The sequence below is a fragment of the Bombina bombina genome, chromosome 1, assembly GCF_027579735.1.
Source record: "Bombina bombina isolate aBomBom1 chromosome 1, aBomBom1.pri, whole genome shotgun sequence".
NCBI lineage: Eukaryota > Metazoa > Chordata > Amphibia > Anura > Bombinatoridae > Bombina > Bombina bombina.
This window is the reverse complement of record NC_069499.1, coordinates 139,310,199-139,338,184: the sequence shown is the minus strand read 5'-3', so window position 1 is coordinate 139,338,184 and position 27,986 is coordinate 139,310,199. Positions and strand designations below refer to the sequence as shown.

The 27,986-nt window shown below is 37.5% G+C and overlaps 1 protein-coding gene across 2 annotated transcripts in view; it reads right to left on the bottom strand.

The window, feature by feature from the left end:
- NIN (ninein) overlaps positions 1 to 27,986 on the bottom strand; it is a gene marked incomplete in the record, with an annotated part of 241,706 nt that overhangs the window by 175,229 nt on the left and 38,491 nt on the right. For both annotated transcript variants that reach the window (XM_053697636.1, XM_053697637.1), the window contains 1 exon segment: positions 11,121 to 11,202. In XM_053697636.1, the coding sequence (XP_053553611.1) occupies positions 11,121 to 11,202 (82 nt within the window).

Below are 27,986 nucleotides of genomic sequence, written 5' to 3'. Positions count from 1 at the left end.
ATAATATAAAGTGAATGTAAAAAGGGTCTTAAAAATAACATGCTCAATCGGAATCATGAAAATTTAATTTTGACTACCCTATCCCTTTTATTGTAAAAATATTTTTTACCTTAAAGGGCCATAATACCCAAATGTTTAAACACTTGAAAGTGATGCAGTATAGCTGTAAAACCCTGACTAGAAAATATCACCTGAACATCTCTCTGTAAAAAAGAAATATATTTTTCCTCAAAAGTTTCTCAGCAGCCACATTCCATTGTAAAGGACTTCTAAGCAACAAATCAGTATGTCTGTTCCGGGACAGCTAAGGGAGTGAGCTTCGTGCACACTCATCTTATTTCCCTATTCAGTGTAAGGAAGTTTACAATAAAATCTCATGAAAGTGAAATCTCATGAGACCACAGTAAAATAGTTCATGACCTCAGCGCTGCTGATGCCGATTGGCTGCTGTTCATTTCTTCATGTTTTTTTGGGGGGGTTTACGGCAGCTGAGCAGCAGTCGAGTACAACTTTTTACACAGAACTTACTCTGCTGAGCTGAGGAAATTGTAAGGTAAAATATCTTCCTTTTTTACATAGAGATGCTCAGGTGATATTTTCCTGTCAGCTTTTTACAGTTATACGGCATCAGTTTCAAGTGATGTAGCCTATAAGTATTATGTCCCTTTAAACTGATACATTTAACATTTTGAAATAATCTTAGTTTATTGTATCAACCTGCTTATAGACATATGAAAATATATAAAATAAAAATAAAGTAAAAAACAAAACAACACCATACTGGGGAATCCACAAAATCTTAATGCTTTATACACTAACAAATAACAGATAAAAACTATTTGCACCATTCTAACTTTTGTGCGGTTTTACAAATAAATGATAACAGGTAGAAAACCCTTTATCTAAACTGGGACCGGAAAAGGTTTGGACTTTGTTATAGTTTGACTTTTGGAATATTTGCCTCTGTAAAATGGGAAAGTTTGGAGAGCGGATGAGAACAAATTTAAATAACATCTTGTGTCATTTTGGCAATATTTACATATAATACAGCCTATACAATACTGTAATGAGAAAGGTAATATTTGTTGTTTTAAATAAATATCAACTAGAATTTGCATTTTACAACACAAAAATCAAACAGTAATATTTTATCATTGTATTTTTAAAAAATAATATTAATTTAAAAAGTTTGGATTTCAGGATAAGTTTGTACCTGTATAATAATTAGATAGCTACAAAAATTTGTTTTCACTATCTGTTTGCAAATTAATTTGTCTAAAATCTATTCATAAACTAAACAAAGTAATAAGCGAATAAGAACATTTGTTTATGCTTCTTCTCCAATTAATAGATAGGTGAAACTAAATGAACACATTTTTGTATTCAATCATTAGTTTCTTTAGTTAAAGGGACAGTATACAGTAAAATTGGTTTTCCCTTAATGTAGTTCCAATTACCTTTTTTACCAACTGCAGAGCATAAAATGTATGAGAATTTGCTTTTTAAGGTTTTATTTGTGTATATTAAATAACTGATTTTGCTTTTGAAGCCACAGCCTAATAAAATGGGTTGAGCTTGTAGGTATAATCTAATCTCATTACTTTATCACATTGTGTACATATACATACTTCTTTATCTTATATCTGTCCATAAACCAAAGACCAATACTTGGAGAGAACAATGGAAAATCAAAATGTTATTACCTTATATCTTCTATACCCCACTGAGTGTGTAATTTCTTCAGCTGGCTGTGTTTACAAAGATCATCTATAGCTTGGACTTAAAGCCAGAAACTTTCAGAATAGGTGGGGATACCACAGGCTACATCAACTATTTCAAATGCCAATATAAGGGTAAAAGAAATACTTGTAAACAGTTTAATACACTCCAGCAGGTAAAGTGGATAATTGGTAACCAATTAAAGGAAAGTAAACTGTCCCTTTAAGGAATTCTGAAAAAATGTGTTCACTTTACAAATGAATTATAAGTTGTTGCACTAATAATAATATTTTAAAGACTTTTTTTATACACGTAAACATTGCTTTGTAAATATAAAATAAATATTGTCAATTGTTACAATTTTTTTTTATAAATGCCCTTTTTCTTAGTGACATTTGTATTGTTTTGCAGTCCAGGGAGTTAATACAAAGCAATTTCAAATAGCCTTTTTTTTTTTGCTGTGGTCAATTATAGTTAAATATATGAGTTACTACATTAGTCAAGCAAACAATGCGTACAATATTTAAAATAAGCATTCATAATCCTGCAGGATCTATTCCAGAATTTTAAATGTTTTATTTATGTATCAGTAATTATTTTCTGCATTGCAAAAGGTCTGCGTGCAAAATAAGAAAATTTATGCTTACCTGATAAATTTGTTTCTTTTTAGACACGATGAGTCCACAGATCATCATCCTTACTTATGGGATATCCACCTCCTGGTCAGCAGGAGGAGGCAAAGAGCACCACAGCAGAGCTGTTAAATAGCTCCTCCCTTCCCTCCCACTCCAGTCATTCGACCAAAGTTAGGAAGAGAAAGGAAAAGTCAAGGTGCAGAGGTGTCTGAAGTTTATAATAAAAAAAACAACCTGTCTAAAAGAACAGGGCGGGCCGTGGACTCTTCGTGTCTAAAAAGAAACAAATTTATCAGGTAAAAATACATTTTCTTTTCTTTTTAAAGAGACGATGAGTCCACGGATCATCATCCTTACTTATGGGATACAATACCCAAGCTAGAGTACACGGATGATAAGGGAGGGACAAGTCAGGGAACCTAAACGGAAGGCACCACTGCTTGAAGAACCTTTATCCCAAAAGCAGCCTCAGCCGAGGCAAAAGTATCACATTTATAAAATTTAGAAAACGTGTGAACAGAAGACCAAGTTGCAGCCTTACAAATCTGTTCTACAGAAGCTTCATTTTTGAATTCCCATGAGGAAGCAACAGCCCTAGTGGAATGAGCTGTAACTCTTTCAGGAGGCTGCTGTCCAGCAGTCTCATATGCAAAACGGATGATACTCTTCAGCCAAAAAGAAAGAAGTAGCCGTAGCTTTCTGACCCTTACGTTTTCCAGAGAAAATTACAGAGAAGAAGACGGACGAAAGTCCTTAGTCGCTTGTAAGTAAAATTTTAAAGCACAAACTACGTCCAAATTGTGCAGAAGACGTTCCTTTTGAGAAGAAGGATTAGGACACAAGGAAGGAACAACAATCTCCTGATTAATGTTCCTGTCTGAAACAACCTTTAGGAAGAAACCCTAGTTTAGTACATAAAACTACCATATCTGAATGGAAAATAAGGTAATGGTGAATTGTATTGCAACGCCGATAGCTCAGACACTCTTCAAGCTGAAGAAATAGCAACAAGAAATAAAACTTTCCAAGATAACAACTTAATATCTAAGGAATGCATATGCTCAAACGGAGCCCCTTGAAGAACTTCATGAACTAAATTTAGACTCCATGGAGGAGTAACTGGTTTGAACACAGGCCTGATCCTAACCAAGGCCTGACAAAAAGATTGTACATCTGGGACATCTGCCAGAAGTTTGTGTAACAAAATAGATAAGGCAGAGATCTGACCCTTTAGGGAACTTGTCGATAAACCCTTCTCCAAACCTTCTTGGAGAAAAGATACAATTCTGGGAATCCTAACTCTACTCTATGAATAGCCCTTGGATTCACACCAATAGAGATATTTACGCCATATCTTATGGTAAATCATTCTAGTTACAGGCTTACGCGCCTGAATCTTGGTCTCTATGACCGAATCAGAAAAACCTTGCTTGGATAGGATTAAGCGTTCAATCTCCAAGCAGTCAGCTTCAGAGAAACTAGATTTGGGTGAAGGAAGGGTCCTTGAATGAGAAGGTCCTTCCTCAACGGAAGTCTCCAAGGTGGCAGGGATGACATGCCCACCAGATCGGCATACCAATGCGAGGCCAAGCAGGGGCAATGAGGATCACCAACGCCTTCTCCCGTTTGATTCGAGCAATGACCCGAGGAAGAAGTGCAAACGGGGGAAATAGGTATGCTAGGCTGAAGGACCAAGGAACTGCCAGAGCATCTATCAGTTCCGCCTGGGGATCCCTGGACCTCGACCCGTATCTCGAAAGCTTGGCATTCTGACGAGATGCCATGAGATCTAACTCCGGCCGACCCCATTTGAGAATCAGGTTGGAGAAAACTTCCGGATGAAGTTCCCACTCTCCCAGATGAAAAGTCTGCCTGCTCAGAAAGTCCGCCTCCCAGTTGTCCACCCCTGGAATGTGGATCGCTGACAGATGGCAAGAATGAGCCTCCGCCCACCGGATTATCTTGGCTACCTCGGTCATCACTAAGGAACTCCTCGTTCCTTCCTTATTGATGTAAGCCACTGTCGTTATGTTGTCTAACTGGAATCTGATGAACTGGGCCGAAGCCAACTGAGGCCAGGCCAGAAGAGCATTGAAGATCACTCTTAGTTCCAGAATGTTTATAGGAAGAACAGACTCTGCCTGAGTCCATACTCCCTGAGCCTTTAGGGAACCCCAGACAGCTCCCCATCCTAAAAGGCTGGCGTCTGTTGTCACAATCACCCAGGAAGGTCTGCGAAAGCAGGTTCCCTGGGATAGATGATCCAGAGACAACCACCATTGAAGAGAGTCCCTCGTCTCCTGTTCCAGGGTTATTCGAGGAGACAAATCTGCATAATCTCCATTCCACTGCCTGAGCATGTTTAACTGCAGAGGCCTGAGGTGAAACCGAGCAAACGGTATGATGTCCATTGCCGCCACCATCAATCCGATTACTTCCATGCACTGAGGCACTGACGACCGAGGATTGAACTGAAGGGCTTGACAGGTATCTAGAATCTTTGATTTTCTGACCTCTGTCAGAAAAATCCTCATAGATATAGAATCGATTAGAGTTCCCAAGAAAGTCACCCTTGTCTTCGGGATTAAGGAACTCTTTTCCAGATTTACCTTTTTTTACCCGTGAGTTCTCAGGAAGGATAGCACAACGAGGGTATGAGAGCTTGCTTGTTGACAAGATGGTGCCTGGATCAGAATATCGTCCAGATAAGGCGCCACCGCAATGCCCCGTGGTCTTAGAACCGCCAGCAGAGACCCCAGAACCTTTGTGAAAATTCTGGGTGCCGTGGCCAGCCCGAAAGGAAGAGCCACAAACTGAAAGGCAAACCTTAGGAACTTGTGATGATCTCTGTGGATAGGAACATGTAGATATGCATCCTTTAAGTCCACTGTGGTCACGAATAGTTTCCATCTTGAAAGATGGAACTCTGAGAAACTTGTTTAAACTCTTGAGGTCTAAGATAGGTCTGAAAGTTCTCTCCTTTTTGGGAACTACAACCAGATTTGAATAAAAACCCTGCCCGTGTTCCTGTACAAGAACGGGAATAATTACTCCCAGGGAGGAGAGGTCTCTTACACAATGTAAGAATGCCTCTCTTTTTATCTGGTTTGCAGATAATCTTGAAAGAAGAAATCTTCCTCGGGGAGGAAAATTTTTGAACTCCAATTTGTATCCTTGGGACACTATTTCTATAGCCCAGGGATCCTGAACGTCCCGCACCCAAGCCTGAACGAAGAAAGAAAGTCTGCCCCTACCAGATCCGGTCCCGGATCGGGGGCATGCCCTTCATGCAGTTTTGGATTCAACAGCAGGCTTCTTGGACTGTTTACCCTTTTTAAAAGGCTGGTTGGGTCTCCAAGTAGGCTTAGATTGCGAAAAGTTTCCTTCCTGTTTAGAGGAGGAAGAGAATTTCCCTTGAAATTTCGAAAGGAACGAAAATTACTTTGTCGTCCTTTTGTTTACTTCTCTTATCCTGAGGAAGGAGATGACCCTTACCTCCCGTGATATCAGAGATAATTTGCTTCAGACCAGGTCCAAACAAGGTATTTCCCTTGTAAGGAATTTCTAGAAGCTTAGACTTGGAGGACACGTCCGCAGACCAAGGTTTTAACCATAAGGCTCTGCGGGCTAGGATAGAGAACTCTTAGCTGCCAATTTAGTAGTTTGCAGAGAAGCATCCGTAATAAAAGCATTGGCTAACTTCAGAGCTTTAATCATATCTTGGATCTCCTCTAAAGGAGTCTCAGACTAAAGAGACTCGGACAGAGCATCAAACCAATAAGCTGCCGCACTAGTGACAGTAGCAATGCACGCAGCCGGCTGCAATAGCAGACCCTGGTGAACATAAATCTTTTTAAGTAGACCCTCCAACTTCTTGTCCATGGGGTCTTTAAAGGCACAACTATCCTCAATAGGAATAGTAGTTTGCTTGGCTAAGGTGGAGATAGCCACTTCCACCTTAGGAACCGATTGCCAAGTTTCCTTGACCGCTGCAGCTATAGGAAACATCTTTTTGAAAATAGGAGAAGGAGAGAAGGGAATAACTTGTCTCTCCCATTCCTTAGAAACAATCTCCGAAGCTCGCCTAGGAACTGGAAGAACATCTGAGTAAGTAGGGACATCAAAATATCTGTCCAATTTACTCAATTTCACAGTGGAATCACAGTCGTCTAAGGTAACCAAAAGCTCCCTGAGTAACAGGCAGAGGTGTTCTAGTTTAAAGAGAAAACCTCTGAATCAGTCAAAGGCAATGAACTCTCCGAGTCTGAAATTTCGTCTTCTGATAGAACCTCTATACCCTCCATCTCAGTTCCCTGGGAGGGTACCTCTGAGACTGCCACCATGGAATCAGAAACCTCACTGCTAACATGGTTGTCTTTCCTCTTACGCTTGCCTTGTAGCATAGGAAAAGCAGACAACGCATCAGAAATTGTGGAAGACATAAGCGCAGCTATGTCCTTTAAAGTAACTCCCGCAGGTGCTAGAGCAGAAGTACAGGGCACTGCTTGTGCGGGCGTTAAAGTTTGGGACGCTTGGGGAGAAAGCTGCGGCATACTCTGAATCTCGTCAGACTCCTGAGAAACATCCGCTTTAGAAAAATTTTGCTCATGAAAAATCTTCTCTATAACTTAAAGCACTCTCAATTCATGGGGGGAAAAAAGGAATTGGTGGTTCCACATTGGCATCCAAACACATGGAGCAAGTAAAACCTTGCACAGCTCCTATGTACATACTGAAGCACAGAAAAATTATGTAAAATAAAAATAATTTATTATAATAAACTGCTACTGGCCCTTTAAATTTTTAAAAAGCAAACGTTTTTTACTGTAAGAACTGTGACTCCAAAAGAAAAAAATGAAATTTATATAGATAACTTTATTTGTAATGACAAAAAAGTGATACTGTGACTTTAAATGTTAAAAGCAAACTATTTTCCTTAAAAAGAAAAAAATGTATCCTCAATTAAGCAACCTAAACTCTTCCGACACCTCTACGCCTCAGCAGCTCTGCTGAGGCGCCTACCTGCCAAACTGATTCTCCAGCTAAGTCCCAGCGCTGCAGGAGAGGATGGCTTCCACACTGCTACAAACCGCTTGCTTCTATTGACATGCGGTTCCAATGCGACTCTGAAGTGAAATGGACTACGGCTACACCCTAGAACAAAGAAGAACACTCTGGAACTACTTTAAAAATAATAAACTCTTGATTGAAGAATCTAACACCTCACTTTACCTCTTCATATCACTAACGTAGGCAAATAGAATGACTAGAGTGGGAGGGAAGGGAGGAGCTACTTAACAGCTCTACTGTGGTGCTCTTTGCCTCCTCCTGCTGACCAGGAGGTGGATATCCCATAAGTTAGGATGATGATCCGTGGATTCATCATGTCTTTAAAAAGAAAATTGTTTTACAGGCCCTGGAGACACCCCTTGGAAAGCCTCAAAATGTTGATTTGTATAAATATGGCAATTACCTCCTTAATGTATTTACTGTAGATACGGGCAAATGTTTTGCAACATTAGAAAAATGAAACAAATTTTAACGTATTTGTTAGTTTGGTTTAAATTTCGAATGGTTGTACAACATCTAACATTTGTTTAATGTAATAGTATTTCTAATGCTATCTAGAAAAGTAATATTCAATTCAAAGTTTTCTAATTCAAATATTGCATAATTCGATTTAAATTATGCAATATTCGAATTAGAAATATTTGAATTGATATATTTGTAATAGTATTTCTAATACTCTCTTTAAAATTTTGCAATATTCGAAAAATAAAAATTTGAATCAATATTTTTGTATCTATTATGTATCAACTTACTAAATTCCCCACCACATAAACTATTGAACTTCTAAATAGTATTTGTTAATTCAAATGTTACATTTGAAATTTTGACTGTGGATATTTGATCTAATAATGAACATTCAAAAATCGTAAATAATATTTGATTACTGAATTTTAATGGATTTTTGTTTTTAACATTCCATTGTCCAAAACGAATGTCCACAGGACTATTTGTTCTACCAAGCGAATTGTACTTTCACCATATTCGCCCATCCCCAATTTACAGATGAGAGGGTAGGGAAGGAGCCCCTATTCCTTAAAGGCAGCATGCAGCACACACTATGAGGCCTATTTATCAAATGTCTGTCGGACCTGATCCGACAGTGCGGATCAGGTCCAACAGACAACGATGAATGCGGAGAGCAATACGTTCTCCGGATTCAGCATTACACCATCATCTGTATACTAGGAGCCTTTTAACAAACATGTGGCCTATAAAAGGGACCACAGCACTCCAAAATAAGTGGCCCCTCTTTTGAAGGAAAAAAAAAAGGAGACGCTTCACTTTTAAAGGAAGGGCCACATGTGCTGGTTGCATCCACTGATCACCAAGGCAACAATTAAATCATTGTCATATGGAACATCAGTTGGTGAGGCACCCCCTATGTTGACCCCACAATAAATAGGGAAACTTGAGACACCAATCTTGCTCTTTCAAATGATTGTTCCTTTGTCCTTCCAGCTGATAATAATGGTTATAACTATGACAAATACTTCTCAGCATTGGTTTTATTTTGGGGTTATGGTAAATTTTAAGAGGACTTAAATACCCCCCCTCACAAAGGAAAAAAAAATCATAAGACCCCTTACTTTGTATGAGTGTGACCAATTCAAATAAGGTTTCATGCCCCTCTAGCGATCGTGGTAATAACAGTCACCTCCCTGGCAGTAATCGCTAGCCTTATTTTGTGGTGCTATTGATGTAAGGCAGTGTTTTTCAACCAGTGTGCCGTGGCACACTAGTGTGCCGTGAGAGATCCTCAGGTGTGCCACGGCAGACTGACAACAGTGTGACATATTTTTTTAAACTTTGCTTGTTTTTTACTCCCAGTGCAGGGGTAGTTTGTAGGAGGCATGGCATAACAGCACAATACATACAGTATGTGTGTGTTTGTGTGTATGTGTATATATATATGCTGTATTAGGCTACAATGTGTGATTTTTTTAAAAATTTTGGGATGGTGGTGTGCCACAGGATTTTTTAATGTAAAAAAGTGTGCCACGGCAAAAAAAAGGTTAAAAATCACTGATGTAAGGACTAGATAGATTTGTTTTCCTATACGAATACATTTTTTTGAGAATCAAAATAAATTGGAGAACTGAATGAATGAGAAAAAAATTGCTTATATTTTATAAAATTTCTATAGAGGATGATTTTTTTTTTTACACAACTATTTTATTTATTCATTTATTTATTTTTTTCAAAAAAATAAAAAACGAATGTTAAAATGTATTTAGAATGATCTATAATTTTCTGCATACATTACAAGATTTTGCACAAAAACAGTTTAATTTTTTTAATTTTTAATTATTCATTTTTATTGAACAATATTAGTTATAAGTTATAAAACAATAAATAATAATATAATGTTGGAGTTTTGGCAAGATGAATTGATGCTAAATGTGAGACAATAAAATGTGCGCTATTTCTGCAAACTAAAGTTATTTTAAAAAAAAATGCTTGGTCTGCAGACAAAAATAAATACAATTAAAAGTATGATTTGTGTAAGTACTTACAGAATGTCTCAGCAGCTAAAGGGTGAAACATTTTACAATTAAACATTAGCATATCAAGGTGAATGTGCCATAAACGATAATCTGTTCCCATATTTTTTTTTAAAAGATCAAAAGAATCTATGCAATTTATACTTGAAAACAAAGCACAGGCCTGTTAATGACGTACTACAGTCAGTACATTTTGCTATATGTTGTGGCTGTTACTTGATTACTTAGCAACATGAATGTATTGCGCGTCTAACCTCTCATTACTAGGGAAGGCAGTAATCTGAAGAAAATGTACACAGCTCAAACGATGCAATCCTGCAAAGCAAATAATAATTATCCAGGCAAAAGCCCTGCAAGGTTGACAAGGTCAACAATACTGTAATCTGGTAGTTAGGAGCGTAAACTTCTAGGCCAGAGCCGCTAAAGTTAGGGACATTAGTTTGAAATCTACCAATTTAAAAAAAAAAAATATTTTTACATTTACTTGAGATGGTTGTCATGTGTCATCATTATATGGTTAGGACTTGTGTCCACATTATTGTCCAAGTTAGGGTCACACAAACTCATGCTATAAGGATTTAATAATACTTCTTAAGCCTAAGCAATTTGATCAAGTTTATTAGGTTTAATTCAAAATTCAATCCCTAATGTACAAATTAAAGACGTAAAAGTGCAAAAATGTGTTAAGGCATTTTATTATGGTGAATTTTCTTGCACATAACTGTGTTTAACCCCTGCAAAGGTCATTTAAAGTCAGCTCCAGAGCAGCAAAGAGCTACTGGGAGCTAGCTGAACACATTTGGTGAGCTAATAAGAGGAATTTATGCACAGCATCCAATCAGCAGCTAGATCCCAGGAGCCTTCTGCTGCTCCTGATCCACCTAGGTATGTTTTTCAACAAAAGGATAACAATAGCACAAAGTAAATTTGACAACAGAAGTATAATGAAAACCCTTGTGTATGCTTGATCTGAACTAAGAAATTCAAATTCAACTTGTCCCTTTAATTGACCACCTCATAAAAAAAAAAAATTCAGAGCAGACAGAGAGGTTTACGACAAATCTGTATATTTGACATAAAATGGTTGCACTAAGTGTGCATTAGTCCACTGTGCATTGTAAAATTTATATAGATGATGATTTTTACACTACTTTTATTTATTCATTTTTTTTTAAAAAAAATTCAAAAAAATTACCTGGTTCCTGGAAACTTTCTTCATTTGATAACGTGCTGGATAATAGAAGAATTAGAGCTTCTTTAAACTGGTCAAAATGAACCTGTTGAACAAACAGAAGAGAGTTTTGCATTTTACTAAATACTGATGTCATAAAATGAGTAAACTTTAATAACCCTGTCCTCAGTGTGCTCACTGTACAATCTCATCACTCTCTCTGGAGACATTAGATTTTAAAACAAATTGGTCATAAGGGATATCAGGCTACCGACTAGCAGTGAAAACAAATGATATCATGATGTATACACATAGATCTAGTAAGGAAAAGGACGCAACGCTAGAATCATCTAATAAAGGTGCTACTACGGCACATAATGCAATAGATACATGTGTAGGTTTAGAATAGGGATGGGCAAATAAACATGAAACTTTTATTACTCGGAGCATATCATTTTAAACAACTGTCCAATTTACGTCTATAATCAAATTTTCTTTAATCCCTTGGTATCCTTTCTGGAAGGAGCAGCAATGGTTTACTGGGAGCTAGCTGGAAACGTCAGGTGAATCAATAACAAGAGGAATATGTGCATCTAGCTGCTATTAGAGCCATTGGTGCTCCTGAGTCTAGTTAGCTATGCTTTTTAAAAAAAAAAAAAAAAAAAAAAAGGAAGGATAACAGAACAAAGCAAATTAGAAAGTAGAATGTAAATTGGAAAGTTGATTAAAATTGTACAACCAGAATTATGATCGTTTAATTTTTACTTTACTGTCCCTTTAAAAGTTACCAAAATGAAAAGGAGAAGAAGAAACAGGCAGATGATTTACATTCATACAATGACAACTTCTAGTTTCCATTAAAGCATTTATAAATGGATAGCAAGAGAATGAAGCAAATTTAATAATAGAAGTAAGCTGTAAAGTGGTTTACAATTGCATGCTCTATCTGAATCAAGAAAGGTTAGGGTTTTTTGTCCCTTTAACATGTTCCCAAATACTTGCTATACCAGCTGTGGGGTATTAAAAGTATTGGACATTGCTCCTTTTGGGTATTTTTGGCATTTGAAAAAGCAGTTTTTGCTCATTAAAGTGAATACATTTTGATGCTAAAGTGCCCAGTTTTAAAAATTTGATTAAAAACAGGGGCACTTTAATTCATCAAAATTTACATTTCACTCATTGTGAAAAAATACTTACCTTTAAATCTTGACAGCTGCTCCAGCTTCCTCCGGTTGTCGCAAGCCATTTCTGATGTCAGAAATGATGGATGGGTCATCCTCCAATCACAGCTTCCCCCCGGAGGAATCAGTGTGTGATTCAATGCCGTGATTGGAGGAAGCCTTCCCCAGGAAGAGGCTTTGCGACGGGTGGAGGAAGCTGGAGCTGCTGTCAAGAGCAAAGGTAAGTTTTTTTTCACAACAGGAGTGAAATGTAAATTTTGATGAATTAAAGTGCCCCTGTTTTTAATCAAATTTTTAAAAACCGGGCACTTTAGCATCAAAATTTACATTCACTTTAAAACAAACAATTATTCTCAAGAACACGCCCACTGAAATGATCTGCGCAAAAAGCAGATATCCTTATCTTCTCTCTACACACAAAGATAATACTTAGGTATTTAAACGCACAATAAAAGTCAAAATTAAACTTTCATGATTCAGATAGACTCGGAGTATACAATAAAAAATAATAAAAAAAGAACTTCCTAATTTTCTCATTATGAAAAGTTCACAGTATATATGTATATGAGTATGTTATGGAAGTGCCTTTTCATGCATTTGTTTATTGTTTAATATATTACTGTAGTTAATTTAAAATTTATTTCCTAGAAATTAGCTGTGCATTGAGCTTAAAGAGACGCAGTGTACTGTAAATATTTCTAAATTTAAACTGATAGTAAACTTAACGTTTTAAAATTAGGTCCGGAATCTAAGCAATATTTTACAGGCACTTTAATTGACCACCTCTAATGAAGATCCGCTGTAAATTACTTTTCAATCTAATCTAGCGGCGCCATTGTAATACTCCGTGCTCCAGCCGCCCACCTCAAAAGTATTATTTTTGTGAGATTTTTTTACAAATTGTGTGAGTGCCATACAGCTAGAGCGCCGACTGGATAACATTTTAAACAGTTAGCTCGCATAAAAAAGTGCCTAGTATTAAAATAATCACATTTGATTTGTTCTCTTTGTTGAAATCTAAACCTAGGTAGGCTCACATGCTAATTTCTAAGCCCTTGAAGGCCGCTTCTTATTTTACTGCATTTTGACAGATTTTACAGCTAGAAAGCGCTAGTTCATGTGGGCCCTATAGATAATGTGATAACTCCTATGGAGTTATTAATGAGTCAGCACTGACTGTCTACAATGCAAGTCTGTCAAAAGAACTGAAATAAGGGGGCAGTCTGCAGAGGCTTAGATACAAGGTAATCACAGAGATAAAAAGTCTATTATTATTATTAGAGTGTTGATTATGCAAAACTGGGGAATGGATAATAAAGGGATTATCTATCTTTTTTAAACAATAACAGTTATAGAGTAGACCAGTGTTTTTCAACCAGTGTGCCGTGAGAGATCCTCAGGTGTGCCACGGCAGACTGACAACAGTGTGACATATTTTTTAAACTTTGCTTGTTTTTTACTCCCAGTGCAGGGGTAGTTTGTAGGAGGCATGGCATAACAGCACAATACATACAGTATGTGTGTGTTTGTGTGTATGTGTATATATATATATATATGCTGTATTAGGCTACAATGTGTGATTTTTTTTAAATTTTGGGATGGTGGTGTGCCACAGGATTTTTTAATGTAAAAAAGTGTGCCACGGCAAAAAAAAGGTTAAAAATCACTGGAGTAGACTGTCACTTTAATATTTTAATACTGCAGTAATGGCTACAGAAAAACGTCTGCATTTCCCTCAGAACACTACAAGCAGATACAGGCAGCTGATGAAACTACATAGCTCCCACCAGCAGCTGAGAAATTGCTGCTTCCATTCTATTTCAAATTATTTAATTATAACAGGAACGAGAGAGCCGTGTGTTTATTCCTTAGACTGACAAAAAACAGACAGATCTGGTTGTATCTGTCATTACCAGATAACCAAATTTCACACATCTTCCAATTACAAGGGCAGCAAAGCCGTAAATGAAACAAATACTAATCATGCATTTAATATACTTTAATTTTACATAAACTGACACGTTTCTTACAATGAATTTCTCACAAAACTACCACATAGAGAGAATTAATTTCCTTTAATAGAAAATGCATATTAATGAATTTCTAAAATGCATTTTATATATAATCAATAGAAAAAAAAGACATGATAATGCCAGAGGTTATTTTCTTATTAAAATGTTAAAAGGAAATTCCAATGTCTTCTTTTTCTAATTTCCAGCATTTCCACTCACTCAGGGTACCCATAATACCACACATTTCAAAGATTTGTTCATAGAATCAAAAGTTGCAAGAAACTGAAAAACAGTGTCTAAAACAGATCGTTTAACTGAATGTTTGTACAGATGTAGTACGTGTGTGTGTGTGCGTGCGTCTGTGTACTTAATGTTTGTACATATGTAGTACATGTGTGTGCATCCACATTTGTGTTTGTACATATGTAGTACATGTGTGTGCATCCACATTTGTGTTTGTACATATGTAGTACATGTGTGTGCATCCACATCTGTACCTAAAGGGACACTGAACCCAAATTTTTTCTTTTGTGATTCAGATAGAGCATGACATTTTAAGCAACTTTCTAATTTACTCCTATTATCAAATGTTCTTTATTCTCTTGGTATCTTTATTTGAAATGCAAGAATGTAAGTTTAGATGCCGGCCCATTTTTGGTGAACAACCAAGGTTGTCCTTGCTGATTGGTGGATAAATTCATCCACCAATCAAAAACTGCTGTCCAGAGTTCTGAACCAAGAAAAAAAGCTTAGATGCCTTCTTTTTCATATAAAGATAGCAAAAGAAATATTTTGGGTTCAGTGTCCCTTTAATATTGTTTGTACATATGTATGTATGTGTATATGTTAACTTAACGTCTGTACATATGTGTGCGTGCATATGTGTACTTAATGTTTATACATATGTAGTACATGTGTGTGCGTACACGTTTACTTAATATCTGTACATATGTATGTACACATGTATGCGTGCATGTGTGTACTTAATGTTTATACTATGTAGTACATGTATGTGCGTACACATCTATACTTAAATGTTGTTTGTAGATATGTATGAACGTGTGTGCGTATAAGTTTACTTAATGTCTGTAAATGTGTGCATGCACACGTGTACTTAAAGGGCCATAATACCCAAATGTTTAAACACTTGAAAGTGATTCAGCATAGCTGTAAAAAGCTGACTAGAAAATATCACCTGAACATCTCTATGTAAAAAAGGAAGATATTTTACCTCAAAAGTTCCTCAGTAGCCACATCCCATTGTAAAGGACTTTTAAGAAGCAAATCAGTATGTCTGTCCCGGGACAGCTAAGGGAGTGAGCTTACGTGCACACTCATCTTATTTCCCTTTTCAGTTTAAGGAAGTTTACTATGAAATCTCATGAGATCACAATAAAAGAGTTCATGACCTCAGCACTGCTGATGCTGATTGGCTGCTGTTCATTTCTTCATTTTATTTTTTTTACCTGCAGCTGGCCTGCAGCGCAGTATAACTTTTTACACAGAACTTACTCTGCTGAGCTGTGGAAGTTGTGAGGTAAAATATCTTCCTTTTTTACATAGAGATGATCAGGTGATATTTTCCTGTCAGCTTTTTACAGTTATACTGCATCACTTTCAAGTGATTTAGCATACGAGTATTATGTCCCTTTAAGGTTTATACATATGTAGTACATAGGTGTGTAAGTGATACACATAAAACACACACAAACATGCAGATATAATTTTTTATCACAAAAGTAACACTAGTTTTTTTTAACACAGAGCTAAAGTGAACAAGCTATAATCCAATATCCTAGTAGTATCTCTATCATGGGTTGCTTACATGGTAATGGTGATTTTTTTTTTTTTTGATTGTTTGTTTTTTTTAATTACTACTACTCCCAAAGAGATACTTTTCATGTTAAAAACAGACCTGTGCACTGTACTGAAACAGCAGAGACCTGCACAAAGCTTTTGTTTGTTTGGTTGTTCATAGAAACAGGGTAACGTACCCACTTAATTTCTATATAATTAGCTGTTGTGTGCTAAATTGTTAACAGATTAAAGGTGGAAGTCCATGTTGTAAGCAATCGTTTTCCCATTATTAACAAAGTAACAAATTACAAATTGCAATAGATCTTTAGTTCCCAGTCTCCTGCAGAACCATTCTTTCATAAGTCAATATGAAGAGCAAAGTAAATCTCCACTATGCTCAGAATAAGGCACATTAGTTTTAAAGTACTATTATAAAGGTAAAAAGGTAAAACACAAATAGTATCCAAATACAGGACGATGATTTAAGCCTGAAACATTATAATTTGTTGCGTTTGGATTGTGTGTTTTACATCATAAAATTGCCTTTAAACTGATGTGGCTGCAATAGGTCACAGTGTTGCCATATTTGTTTTTTTATCACTCACCAGCTTGTATGAGCCATAAACTCTCAAATAGTTACAGAAACTTAATATATTGATCTTGTCAATGGTTAAGGCCAGCTGATTGTCAATTTATAGATCAACCAAAACAAGAAACATGGCAGGACCAATGACAAACAAGCAGTTCCTTCATTTCTCGTCTACTGAGCCAATCTAGACCAGATGTGCCAAAAGGGTAGATTGGTATCTAACAGAAGATGGTTGATTTCCCCATTTGCCTCTCAGCCAGTAGTAGGTGCTCTTGTTAAATAGTTTGGGCTGACTAAACTACTGGCATTCCTGATCAAGAATATAAATACTAATAGAGACAGGTAAAGGGGTAAATACACCATAAGTAATGGCAGCTCTGATTTACCTGTAACTGTACACTATATAGAAGAAGAATGATATCAACGGATTCAGGCTTTAGACTATGTCCCTACACTATGTAGGTGTTAGGATGAAAAAGAAATATGAATACAATGAACTACAACTGGAGACTAATCAATAGAAGGAGATATATAAAGTAGGTAAACTATAAACTGTTCAAAGGAGACTGCTAAAATGTTCAAAATTTACAAAGAAAGATTTTGAGGAGAGTAGGGAGACAATTGGGAACGTAGGGAACAGAAGGAAAAAAACAAAAAAACAGACTTATGAAATAAAATAGCTTTCTGCAGATTAGTAATTCTCCTTGACCTAGTGGGATAATGATAGAACTTCTGTTAAAAAAACAAAATTCTAATAGAGAACTTAAAGGGCCACTAAACCCAAAATCTTTCTTTCATTATTCAGATAGAGAATAGAAATATTAACAACATTACAATTTACTTCCATAATGTATTTTGCTTCATTTGTTAAATATCCTTATTTGAAGAAAAAGCAATGCACATGGTGAGCCAATCACATGATGCTTCTATGTGCAGAAACCAATCAGCAGCTCGTGAGCATATCTAGATATGCTTTTCATCAAAGAATATCAAGAGAATAAAACAAATTAGATAATATAAGTAAATTAGAAAGATGTTTAAAATTGCATTCGCTTTCTAAATCATAAAAGAAAAAATGTGAATGGCATGTCCCTTTAAGTTTCCTTTTTTTAATTCCATCAGGCTCAGTTTCAAAGGAACTCTGTCAATACAAAAGCTATGCCGAATAGGACATCAGAACACACATTTAGGGGCTAGATTACGTTTCCAGGCATACAATAAATAACCAGCCATTACAAGTGGCTGGTTATTACTACCGCAAGCTCACGGTAGCAATTATTGCTTAGAAAATTAACCAGAGATCAGATCTCTGATTAATTTTATAAATGTGCCCCAAAAATATAGTGTAGTGTATTTTATTTAAATAAATAAAATAAAAAAAGTCAGCATTTTTATTTTTTTTAATAAAAAAGCTGCACTAGGCAGTATTTTGGGGGTTAAGTTGGCAGCTGTGGGGTGTTCCCAATAAATATATACATAAATAAACATATGTATATAAGCATAACTATATATGCATTGATAGGTGTATATACACATATTAACACATAAATATATATACTGTATAAGCATATACATATATATTTACAATTAGCAGCCATCGCTGCACATATTACCCCTTCACTGCACGTTGGTTCTATGCCATGTATGACAGCATCCGAACAAGGCTCTCATTGGAACCTATGGAAGCACGCTCTCATGAGCGCAATGCTTCTCAGCAGCTGCTGCAAACTTGTAATACCAGCGCACATTAGTGTGCGCCATTATTACTCAGTGGAGCACAAATATAGCATTCAAGAAAGCGATATTTAGTGCTCCACTTGTAATCTGGCAAACTTATATCAAATATAGGAGCCAACCACAAGCTTCAGCCACAAGTTAGAATTGTATGCTCATTCAGAGTGGCACTGTCCACAACAGAACTGAGAGGTTTCTTTACCAGCCATAGTACCTCTATCCCACAGCCCAGCAAGGCACAATTTTCCTGTTAGTTCCAAAATCAAACAGCTTTACCAACAGGTTGTTTTGTTTTTTTCCAATTAAAAAAAATATTTTAACATGTAAAGAGCGCTCTTTCCTGGGTCTGATAGCATTTTTTTCCTCTGGTTTTTAAAAACATAATGCTATATATAAAGCCCTACACAACATTCAGGATTTTGAGATAAACTACTATTCCAAGTATTTGTAAAGTGAATTACAGGAATCAGTTCCCTTCCAGAATTTGCCTTTTACTGAGGTTTGAGGTTTACCTTTAAAAGGAGGCATTTTAGCCAAAACTCAGGAACTTTAATAAAAACGGAATATTCAAGTGTCCAGTATTTTAGTGAAGATTTTACTGGACAGCCTGCTGAAGTACTGAACTGTCCGGTTAAACCTGTGAAACGGTTATTAAAAAAAAAAAACAATGCAAGTCTGCTCCTGCTGACAAGCAAGCTATCAAGGAACGATTATAGTGGTGGTGGTGGTGGTGGGGGAATCTGTCTCTTTAAAGGAATAGTCTAATCAAAATTAAACTTTCATGATTCAGATAAAGCATGAAATTCTAAGCAACTTTCTAATTGACTCCTATTATCAATTTTTCTACATTCTCTTGATATCTTTATTTGAAAGTAAGCTTAGGAGCCGGCCCATTTTTGGTTCAGCACCTGGGTAGCATTTGCTGATTGGTGGCTACATTTAGACACCAATCAGAAAGTGCTACCCAGGTGCTGAACCAAAAATGGCCAGCTCCTATGCTTACATTCTTGCTTTTTCAAATAAAGATACCAAGAGAATGAAGAAAAAGTGATCAATTAGAAAGTTGCTTAAAATTGCATGCCCTGTCTGAATCATGAAAGTTTAATTTTGACTAGACTATCCCTTTAACTTGAGTAAGGGAAGGTGTGATGAAATACAGAAACATATTTTTTTTAGGAGTATACACCAAAAAAAAAAAAAAAAATGTTTTTATTTTAAAATATGCTTTTAGAGTTGTCTTCAGAAATCAGTGTTACTGTGTTCCTTTCACACTCTTATCAGCAGTAGGTTCAAATATAATAGACTCTGGGGTAGACAAGAAACAAAGGCCTGAAACAATGCTGGAATTCTACCTCATTATTCTAGTCTTATCTCTGGGTTTCTGCAGTGCCAAACAGCTGCACGTAAGACAGATGGTCCAAGCTTCTGAATCATAAAGCAATTTTAGCCTGAACATTTTAGATACAACCCAAAGGGATTAAAATACACAGCAAGGCCTTGATAACATGCAAGCAGCTATAAATTAACCCCACAATCTAATTTGGTTAATACAAGATGTAATCGTGCAGAGAGCAATAGAATTTTAGCTGCATATTAAGCGGCATTAGTGACACTGAGTGACGTGTGTTTGCAATTTTTCTTTTTTATGCTGTCTGGTTTTTAAGACCTCACACAACAAGCTATAGCTACAAACCTAGTAATACACAAGAGGAAAGTAAAAAATAATCTTGTGTTAAAAGTGCATTAAACATGAAATTGTAGAATAGTTGTATATTTTTTTAATTTGCAAGTTTGCTGCCATCTCTGCTGAGGCCAAATTTTACTACATATAATTATGTTTAAAGGGACACTAAACCCAATTTTTTTCTTTCATGATTCAGATAGAGCATGAGATTTTAAGCACCTTTCTAATTTATTCCTATTATCGATTTTTCTTTGTTCTCATGTTATCTTGATTTGAAAAGGCAGTACTGTAAGCTTTAGAGCCGGACCATTTTTTGTTCAGCATCTGGGTAGCACTTGCGGATTTGTGGCTAAATGTAGCAAACCAATCAGAAAGCGCTACCGAGGTGCTGAACTAAAAATGGGCCGGCTCCTAACCTTAAATTACTGCTTTTTCAAATCAAGATATCATGAGAACAAAGAAAAATTTATAATAGGAGTAAATTAGAAAGTTGCTTAAAATTGCCTGCTCTATCTGAATCATGAAAGAAAAAAATTGGGGTTATTATCCCTTTAACGAAAGCATCATATAAAATTCTTGTAATGTTAGGGGGGTCAAGAAACTATATTTATAATGCCCACTGGACTTATTGCAGACTGACAATATGTTGTTTTTTTATCATACTGTGTTTTGTTTTATCAGTTTTACAGTATACATATTATAAGGTGTTTTTTTCCCATCGGCTTTGCAAGGTTGTCTGGTTGCCTGGGCTACTGATTGCTAACACAGCTGTCAGGGAGTGCAGGTCAGCACCCATAGCTTTGAGTTAGGCTAGTGGCATGAGATGTGTACCCACATGCACAGTTCACCTCCAGGTTTTGTATGTGTCTAGGAGAGAATACACAGAGCTGTGATGGTTTTGTCTGTTCTGTTTGAAGCCAGCATGTGTGACTGTGGGTTAGGACCCATGAAGAAGAGACTGTGGCACAGTTCCTGGTCTTATCACCATTTTGACAAATACTGAAACAAATGCGTCACTTTTAAGCCGATCGCCAGCTGTGTGCATCAAAGTGAGTGATGTATACCCTGTGTGTTGTATATTCTGCAGTGGCTCTCACAGTGTTAAATGATGTCACAAAAGCAATTCCCTGTGTGTTATGTTACAATTTTGCTATATATTGTCATTCTTTTACAAATTATCAGTTGCATTTTCAGAGGTTATTATAATTTAAAGGGACAGTCTAGGCCAAAATAAACTTTTATGATTCAGATAGAGCATGTAAATTTAAACAATTTTCCAATTTACTTTTATCACCAATTTTGCTTTGTTCTCTTGGTATTCTTAGTTGAAAGCTTAACCTAGGAGGTTCATATGCTAATTTCTTAGACTTTGAAGCCCACCTCTTTCAGATTGCATTTTAACAGATTTTCACCACTAGAGGGTGTTAGTTCACATATTTCATATAGATAACACTGTGCTCGTGCACGTGAAGTAATCTGGGAGCAGGCACCGATTGGCTAGACTGCAAGTCTGTCAAAAGAACTGAAAAAAGGGGCAGTTTGCAGAGGCTTTGATACAAGATAATCACAGAGGTTAAAAGTATATTATTATAACTGTGTTGGTTATGCAAAACTGAGAAATGGGTAATAAAGGGATTATCTATCTTTTAAAACAATAAAAATTCTGGTGTAGACTGTCCCTTTAAAGAAATAAAATATAACAATTGTCAAGCTATATATAATACAAATAGGTTTATAAGATCTCTAAATAGGTCAGTGAGCTACATTACAATGTTAGCAGTTACTTACATTGAAAAAAAAAGGTCATACTGATTTGATACTTAGCTCCAGACCCCAAATACTGCAACAGATTATATGTTAAAGGCATATGAAACCCAAACATGTTCTTTTGTCATTCAGCCTAACATTTAAAAAAAAAACTTTCCAAATTACATATTTGCTTTGTCCCCATGATATTCTGTGTTGAGATATCTAGGTAGGCATCTGGGGCACTAACATGCTTGCAAAACTGCTGCCATATTGTGCTCCAGAAATGGGCCGGCTCCTAAGCACATGTCCCTGCCTTTAAACAAAAGATGCAAAGAGAACAAATGAGCATGCAATGTGAAACATTTTGGGTTTCATATCCCTTTAAATACTTTCCTGCTTGGGCTCTTTATTTCAGATTGGGACACAAGTGCAGAGTTTATAATCTATTAAATTTACAGCACTTCAGATTCTGTGTGTACTACCGGGAGTTTGTGGAAAGCACATCGGATGTTCTAGAGCATACCTAGGTATGCATTTCACCAAAGGATACCAAGAGAAATATTTTTATTTTAGGTAACAAGTATATTGGTAAGTTGTTTAAAACTGCATACTCTTTCTGAATCATACAAGTTTCATTTTGAAATATCCCTTTAAGACAAAGCTCCAAATGTTGTGCATTTTGCAAAGCTGTAGTTCTGTCCCGCAGCCTCTCCCACGACTTTCTCTACCTAAATCTGGAGACCATCTAAACCCCATCTAGAAAGGCCAGTCATAAACCTGGGATGCCCACCTCTGACCCAAGTTATATAACCCCCAACTATCAGGTTTCTAAAAGAAAATATTGTGGGATATAATAAGATGATATTCCTCCATTAGGGATTCAGCTTTAAGGTACATTAGGTTCAACATTAAATCACCCATACATTTAAATTAGATAGTAAAATACACAATGTACTTGTATTATCTGTTTTGTCTGCTTTTCATGTAATTTACCTCTAAACATTGTGTTTATAGGCTTTTAAAATGTAAATGCTTATAAAAGATTTAGTTTGTATTCAGATCTTTTGAAATACAGTGCTTAAATGTCCCTTTAAGTAATGAATGGATTTTTAGGTGGCCAGTGCTTTTCTTTATTCAACAAAGATCTGCTAAAGTGAAAAGCTTCAAGAACACTGCAGCTTCTTGCAAGGATTTAACAAACACTGCATTACCATTCAATGCAGAGAAGGGGTAGTCAGGACTGGCTCTATAATTGGATCAGGTGGCACCATGGGACCCAGGTGGAATTTAACAGAGGTGGCGCATAGAGAGTGCTCTCATATTACAACGGACTATATAAGGGGGCATCATTTCATTGCTGAACACAAGCAGCACAACATGTTTAGCCCCTTAGCTACCAGAATGGGGCTGCAACATATTCGGACAGCCTACGAGTTAAGATGTCCACAGCCTATACATATATGCATTTTGTGATTTGAAAGTGCTGTTGCATTGTCTTGCTATTAAAGAATTGTTTATTAGGCAATTATACTGTTAGAGCATTCATAAAAAAAAAAAAAACTTTCCAATTTCCTTCCATTATCAAACTGTGCACTGTCTTTATATATGCACACTTTCTGAGTTCACAGTATATACGTATGTGTGTATATATATATAAATTATTTTGTTTTGTGGTTGGCTGATGGCTGTCACATGATACAGAGGGTAGGAAAATTAAGTGCTATAGCATGGTCTTTTTGTTAAGCCTTTGTTGATAAGGCAATTCTACTATATTTAATCGTCATTTAACAAGTGTTTAACTTAAATAGGTTAGACTTAGGTAAGTTTTAATTTTTATCACAAACAATGCACCAAGTCTTTACTGAAACCATTTTAAAGCAATACAGATAGTGCTGTTCCATTAATGTGAGTGTTATCTGTTTAAAAAAACGGACATTAAACACTTTGAGATGGTAGCATAAAATGATACATTGTATATAAAAAAACAAAACTTTGCAATATACTTTGATTATTTATTTTGTCCCCTTTTGCTGTAATTCCATTCTGAAATACTTTTTAGAAATGGAAGTGTAGAACACTTTTGTATTCCACACGGCTATTGGCTGTACATTCTAATGACCCATATATAACTGTCCCTAATTGGCCACAGCAAAGAGGGTAACCTAAGTTACAACATGGCAGCGCTTATTGCTTTATATACACTAAAACTGTGCACTTATTTTTGTCAATATTTAAACAGCTAATGAAACTTTTAAAAAAACACAATTTATGCTTACCTGATAAATTTATTTCTCTTGTGGTGTATCCAGTCCACGGATCATCCATTACTTATGGGATATTCTCCTTCCCAACAGGAAGTTGCAAGAGGACACCCACAGCAGAGCTGCTATATAGCTCCTCCCCTAACTGCCATATCCAGTCATTCGACCGAAACAAGCCGAGAAAGGAGAAACCATAGGGTGCAGTGGTGACTGTAGATTAATCTAAAATTTTGACCTGCCTTAAAATGACAGGGCGGGCCGTGGACTGGATACACCACAAGAGAAATAAATTTATCAGGTAAGCATAAATTGTGTTTTCTCTTGTAAGGTGTATCCAGTCCACGGATCATCCATTACTTGTGGGATACCAATACCAAAGCTAAAGTACACGGATGAAGGGAGGGACAAGACAGGAACTTAAATGGAAGGAACCACTGCCCGTAAAACCTTTCTCCCAAAAATAGCCTCCGAAGAAGCAAAAGTATCAAATTTGTAGAATTTGGAAAAAGTATGAAGCGAAGACCAAGTCGCCGCCTTGCAAATCTGTTCAACAGAAGCCTCATTTTTAAAGGCCCAAGTGGAAGCCACAGCTCTAGTAGAATGAGCTGTAATCCTTTCAGGAGGCTGCTGTCCAGCAGTCTTATAGGCTAAACGGATTATGCTTCTTAGCCAAAAAGAGAGGTTGCCGAAGCCTTTTGACCTCTTCTCTGTCCAGAGTAAACAACAAACAAAGCAGATGTTTGACGAAAATCTTTAGTAGCTTGTAAGTAAAACTTTAAAGCACGAACCACGTCCAGATTATGTAAAAGACGTTCCTTCTTTGAAGAAGGATTAGGACACAATGATGGAACAACAATCTCTTGATTGATATTCTTAGATACCACCTTAGGCAAAAACCCAGGTTTTGTACGCAGAACTACCTTATCTGCATGGAAGATCAGATAAGGAGAATCACATTGTAAAGCAGATAACTCGGAGACTCTACGAGCCAAGGAAATAGCCATCAAAAAAAAGAACTTTCCAAGATAAAAGCTTGATATCTATGGAATGAAGAGGTTCAAACGGAACCCCTTGAAGAACTTTAAGAACCAAATTTAAGCTCCATGGGGGAGCAAGAGGTTTAAACACAGGCTTGATTCTAACCAACGCTTGACAAAACGCCTGAACGTCTGGAACATCCGCCAGACGCTTGTGCAAAAGAATAGACAGTGCAGAGATCTGTCCCTTCAAAGAACTAGCTGATAATCCTTTCTCCAAACCCTCTTGGAGAAAAGATAATATCCTGGGAATCCTAACCTTACTCCTTGAGTAACTCTTGGATTCACACCAATAAAGATATTTACGCCAAATCTTATGGTAGATCTTCCTGGTAACAGGCTTTCGTGCCTGTATTAAGGTATCAATGACAGACTCTGAGAAGCCACGCTTTGATAAAATCAAGCGTTCAATCTCCATGCAGTCAGTCTCAGAGAAATTAGATTTGGATGATTGAAAGGACCTTGAAGTAGAAGGTCTTGTCTCAAAGGCAGAGTCCAAGGTGGAAAGGATGACATGTCCACTAGGTCTGTATACCAGGTCCTGCGTGGCCACGCAGGCGCTATCAAAATCACAGATGCTCTCTCCTGCTTGATTTTGGCAATCAGTCGAGGGAGCAGAAGAAACGGTGGAAACACATAAGCCAGGTTGAAAGACCAAGGCTCTGCTAGAGCATCTATCAGCATCGCTTCCGGGTCCCTGGACCTGGATCCGTAATAAGGAAGCTTGGCGTTCTGGCGAGACGCCATGAGATCCAGTTCTGGTTTGCCCCAACGATGAATCAATTGAGCAAACACCTCCGGATGGAGTTCCCACTCCCCCGGATGAAAAGTCTGACGACTTAGAAAATCCGCCTCCCTGGGATATGGATCGCTGATAGGTAGCAAGAGTGTTTCTCTGCCCAGCGAATTATTTTGGAGACTTCTAACATCGCTTAGGAACTCCTTGTTCCCCCTTGATGGTTGATGTAAGCCACAGTCGTGATGTTGTCCGACTGAAATCTGATGAACCTCAGGGTTGTTAACTGGGGCCAAGCCTGAAGAGCATTGAATATTGCCCTCAATTCCAGAATATTTATTGGGAGGAGTTTCTCCTCCTGAGTCCACGATCCCTGAGCCTTCAGGGAGTTCCAGACTGCACCCCAACCTAGAAGGCTGGCATCTGTCGTTACAATTGTCCAATCTGGCCTGCGAAAGGTCATACCTTTGGACAGATGGACCCGAGATAGCCACCAGAGAAGAGAATCTCTGGTCTCTTGATCCAGATTTAGTAGAGGGGACGAATCTGTGTAATCCCCATTCCACTGACTGAGCATGCATAGTTGCAGCGGTCTGAGATGTAGGCGCGCAAACGGAACTATGTCCATTGCCGCTACCATTAAGCCGATTACCTCCATGCACTGAGCCACCGAAGGGCGCGGAATAGAATGGAGAACACGGCAAGAATTTAGAAGTTTTGATAACCTGGACTCCGTCAGGTAAATTTTCATTTCTACAGAATCTATCAGAGTCCCTAGGAAGGAGACTCTTGTGAGTGGGGACAGAGAACTCTTTTCCTCGTTCACTTTCCACCCGTGCGACCTCAGAAATGACAGAACTATGTCCGTATGGGACTTGGCAATTTGGAAATTTGACACCTGTATCAGGATGTCGTCTAGATAAAGGGCCACTGCTATGCCCTGCGGCCTTAGGACCGCCAGAAGCGAGCCCAGAACCTTTGTAAAAATTATTGGGGCTGTAGCTAACCCGAAGGGAAGAGCCACAAACTGGTAATGCCTGTCCAGAAAGGCAAACCTTAGGAACCGATGATGATCTTAGTGTATCGGAATGTGAAGGTAAGCATCCTTTAGATCCACCGTAGTCATATCTTGACCCTCCTGGATCATAGGTAGGTAGTTTCCATTTTAAATGATGGAACTCTGAGGAATTTGTTTAAGATCTTTAGATCCAAGATTGGTCTGAAGGTTCCCTCTTTTTTGGGAACCACAAACAGATTTGAGTAAAATCCCTGTCCCTGTTCCTCCTTTGGAACTGGATGGATCACTCCCATAACTAGGAGGTCTTGCACACAGTGTAAGAATGCCTCTTCTTTATCTGGTTGACAGATAATCGTGAAAGGTGAAATCTCCCTTGTGGAGGAGAAGCCTTGAAGTCCAGAAGATACCCCTGAGATATAATCTCCAACGCCCAGGGATCCTAAACATCTCTTGCCCACGCCTGGGCGAAGAGAGAAAGTCTGCCCCCTACTAGATCCGTTACCGGTTAGGGGGCCATTCCTTCATGCTGTCTTAGAGGCAGCAGCAGGCTTTTTGGCCTGCTTGCCTTTGTTCCAGGACTGGTTAGGTTTGCAGGCCATCTTGGACTGAGCAAAAGTTCCCTCTTGTTTTGTAGCAGAGGAAGTTGATGCTGCACTTGCCTTGAAGTTTCGAAAGGCACGAAAATTAGACTGTTTGGCCCTTGATTTGGACCTGTCCTGAGGAAGGGCATCCTTTACCTCCAGTAATGTCAGCAATAATTTCCTTCAAACCAGGCCCGAATAGGGTCTGCCCCTTGAAGGGAATGTTAAGTAGTTTAGACTTTGAAGTCACATCAGCTGACCAAGATTTAAGCCATAGCGCCCTACGCGCCTGGATGGCAAATCCAGAATTCTTATCCGTTAGTTTAGTCAAATGAACAATGGCATCAGAAACAAAAGAATTAGCTAGCTTAAGTGCTCTAAGCTTGTTAAGTATGTCCTCCAATGGAGTCGTTGTCTGTAAAGCCTCTTCCAGAGACTCAAACCAGAACTCCGCAGCAGCAGTGACAGGAGCAATGCATGCAAGGGGCTGCAGGATAAAACCTTGTTGAAT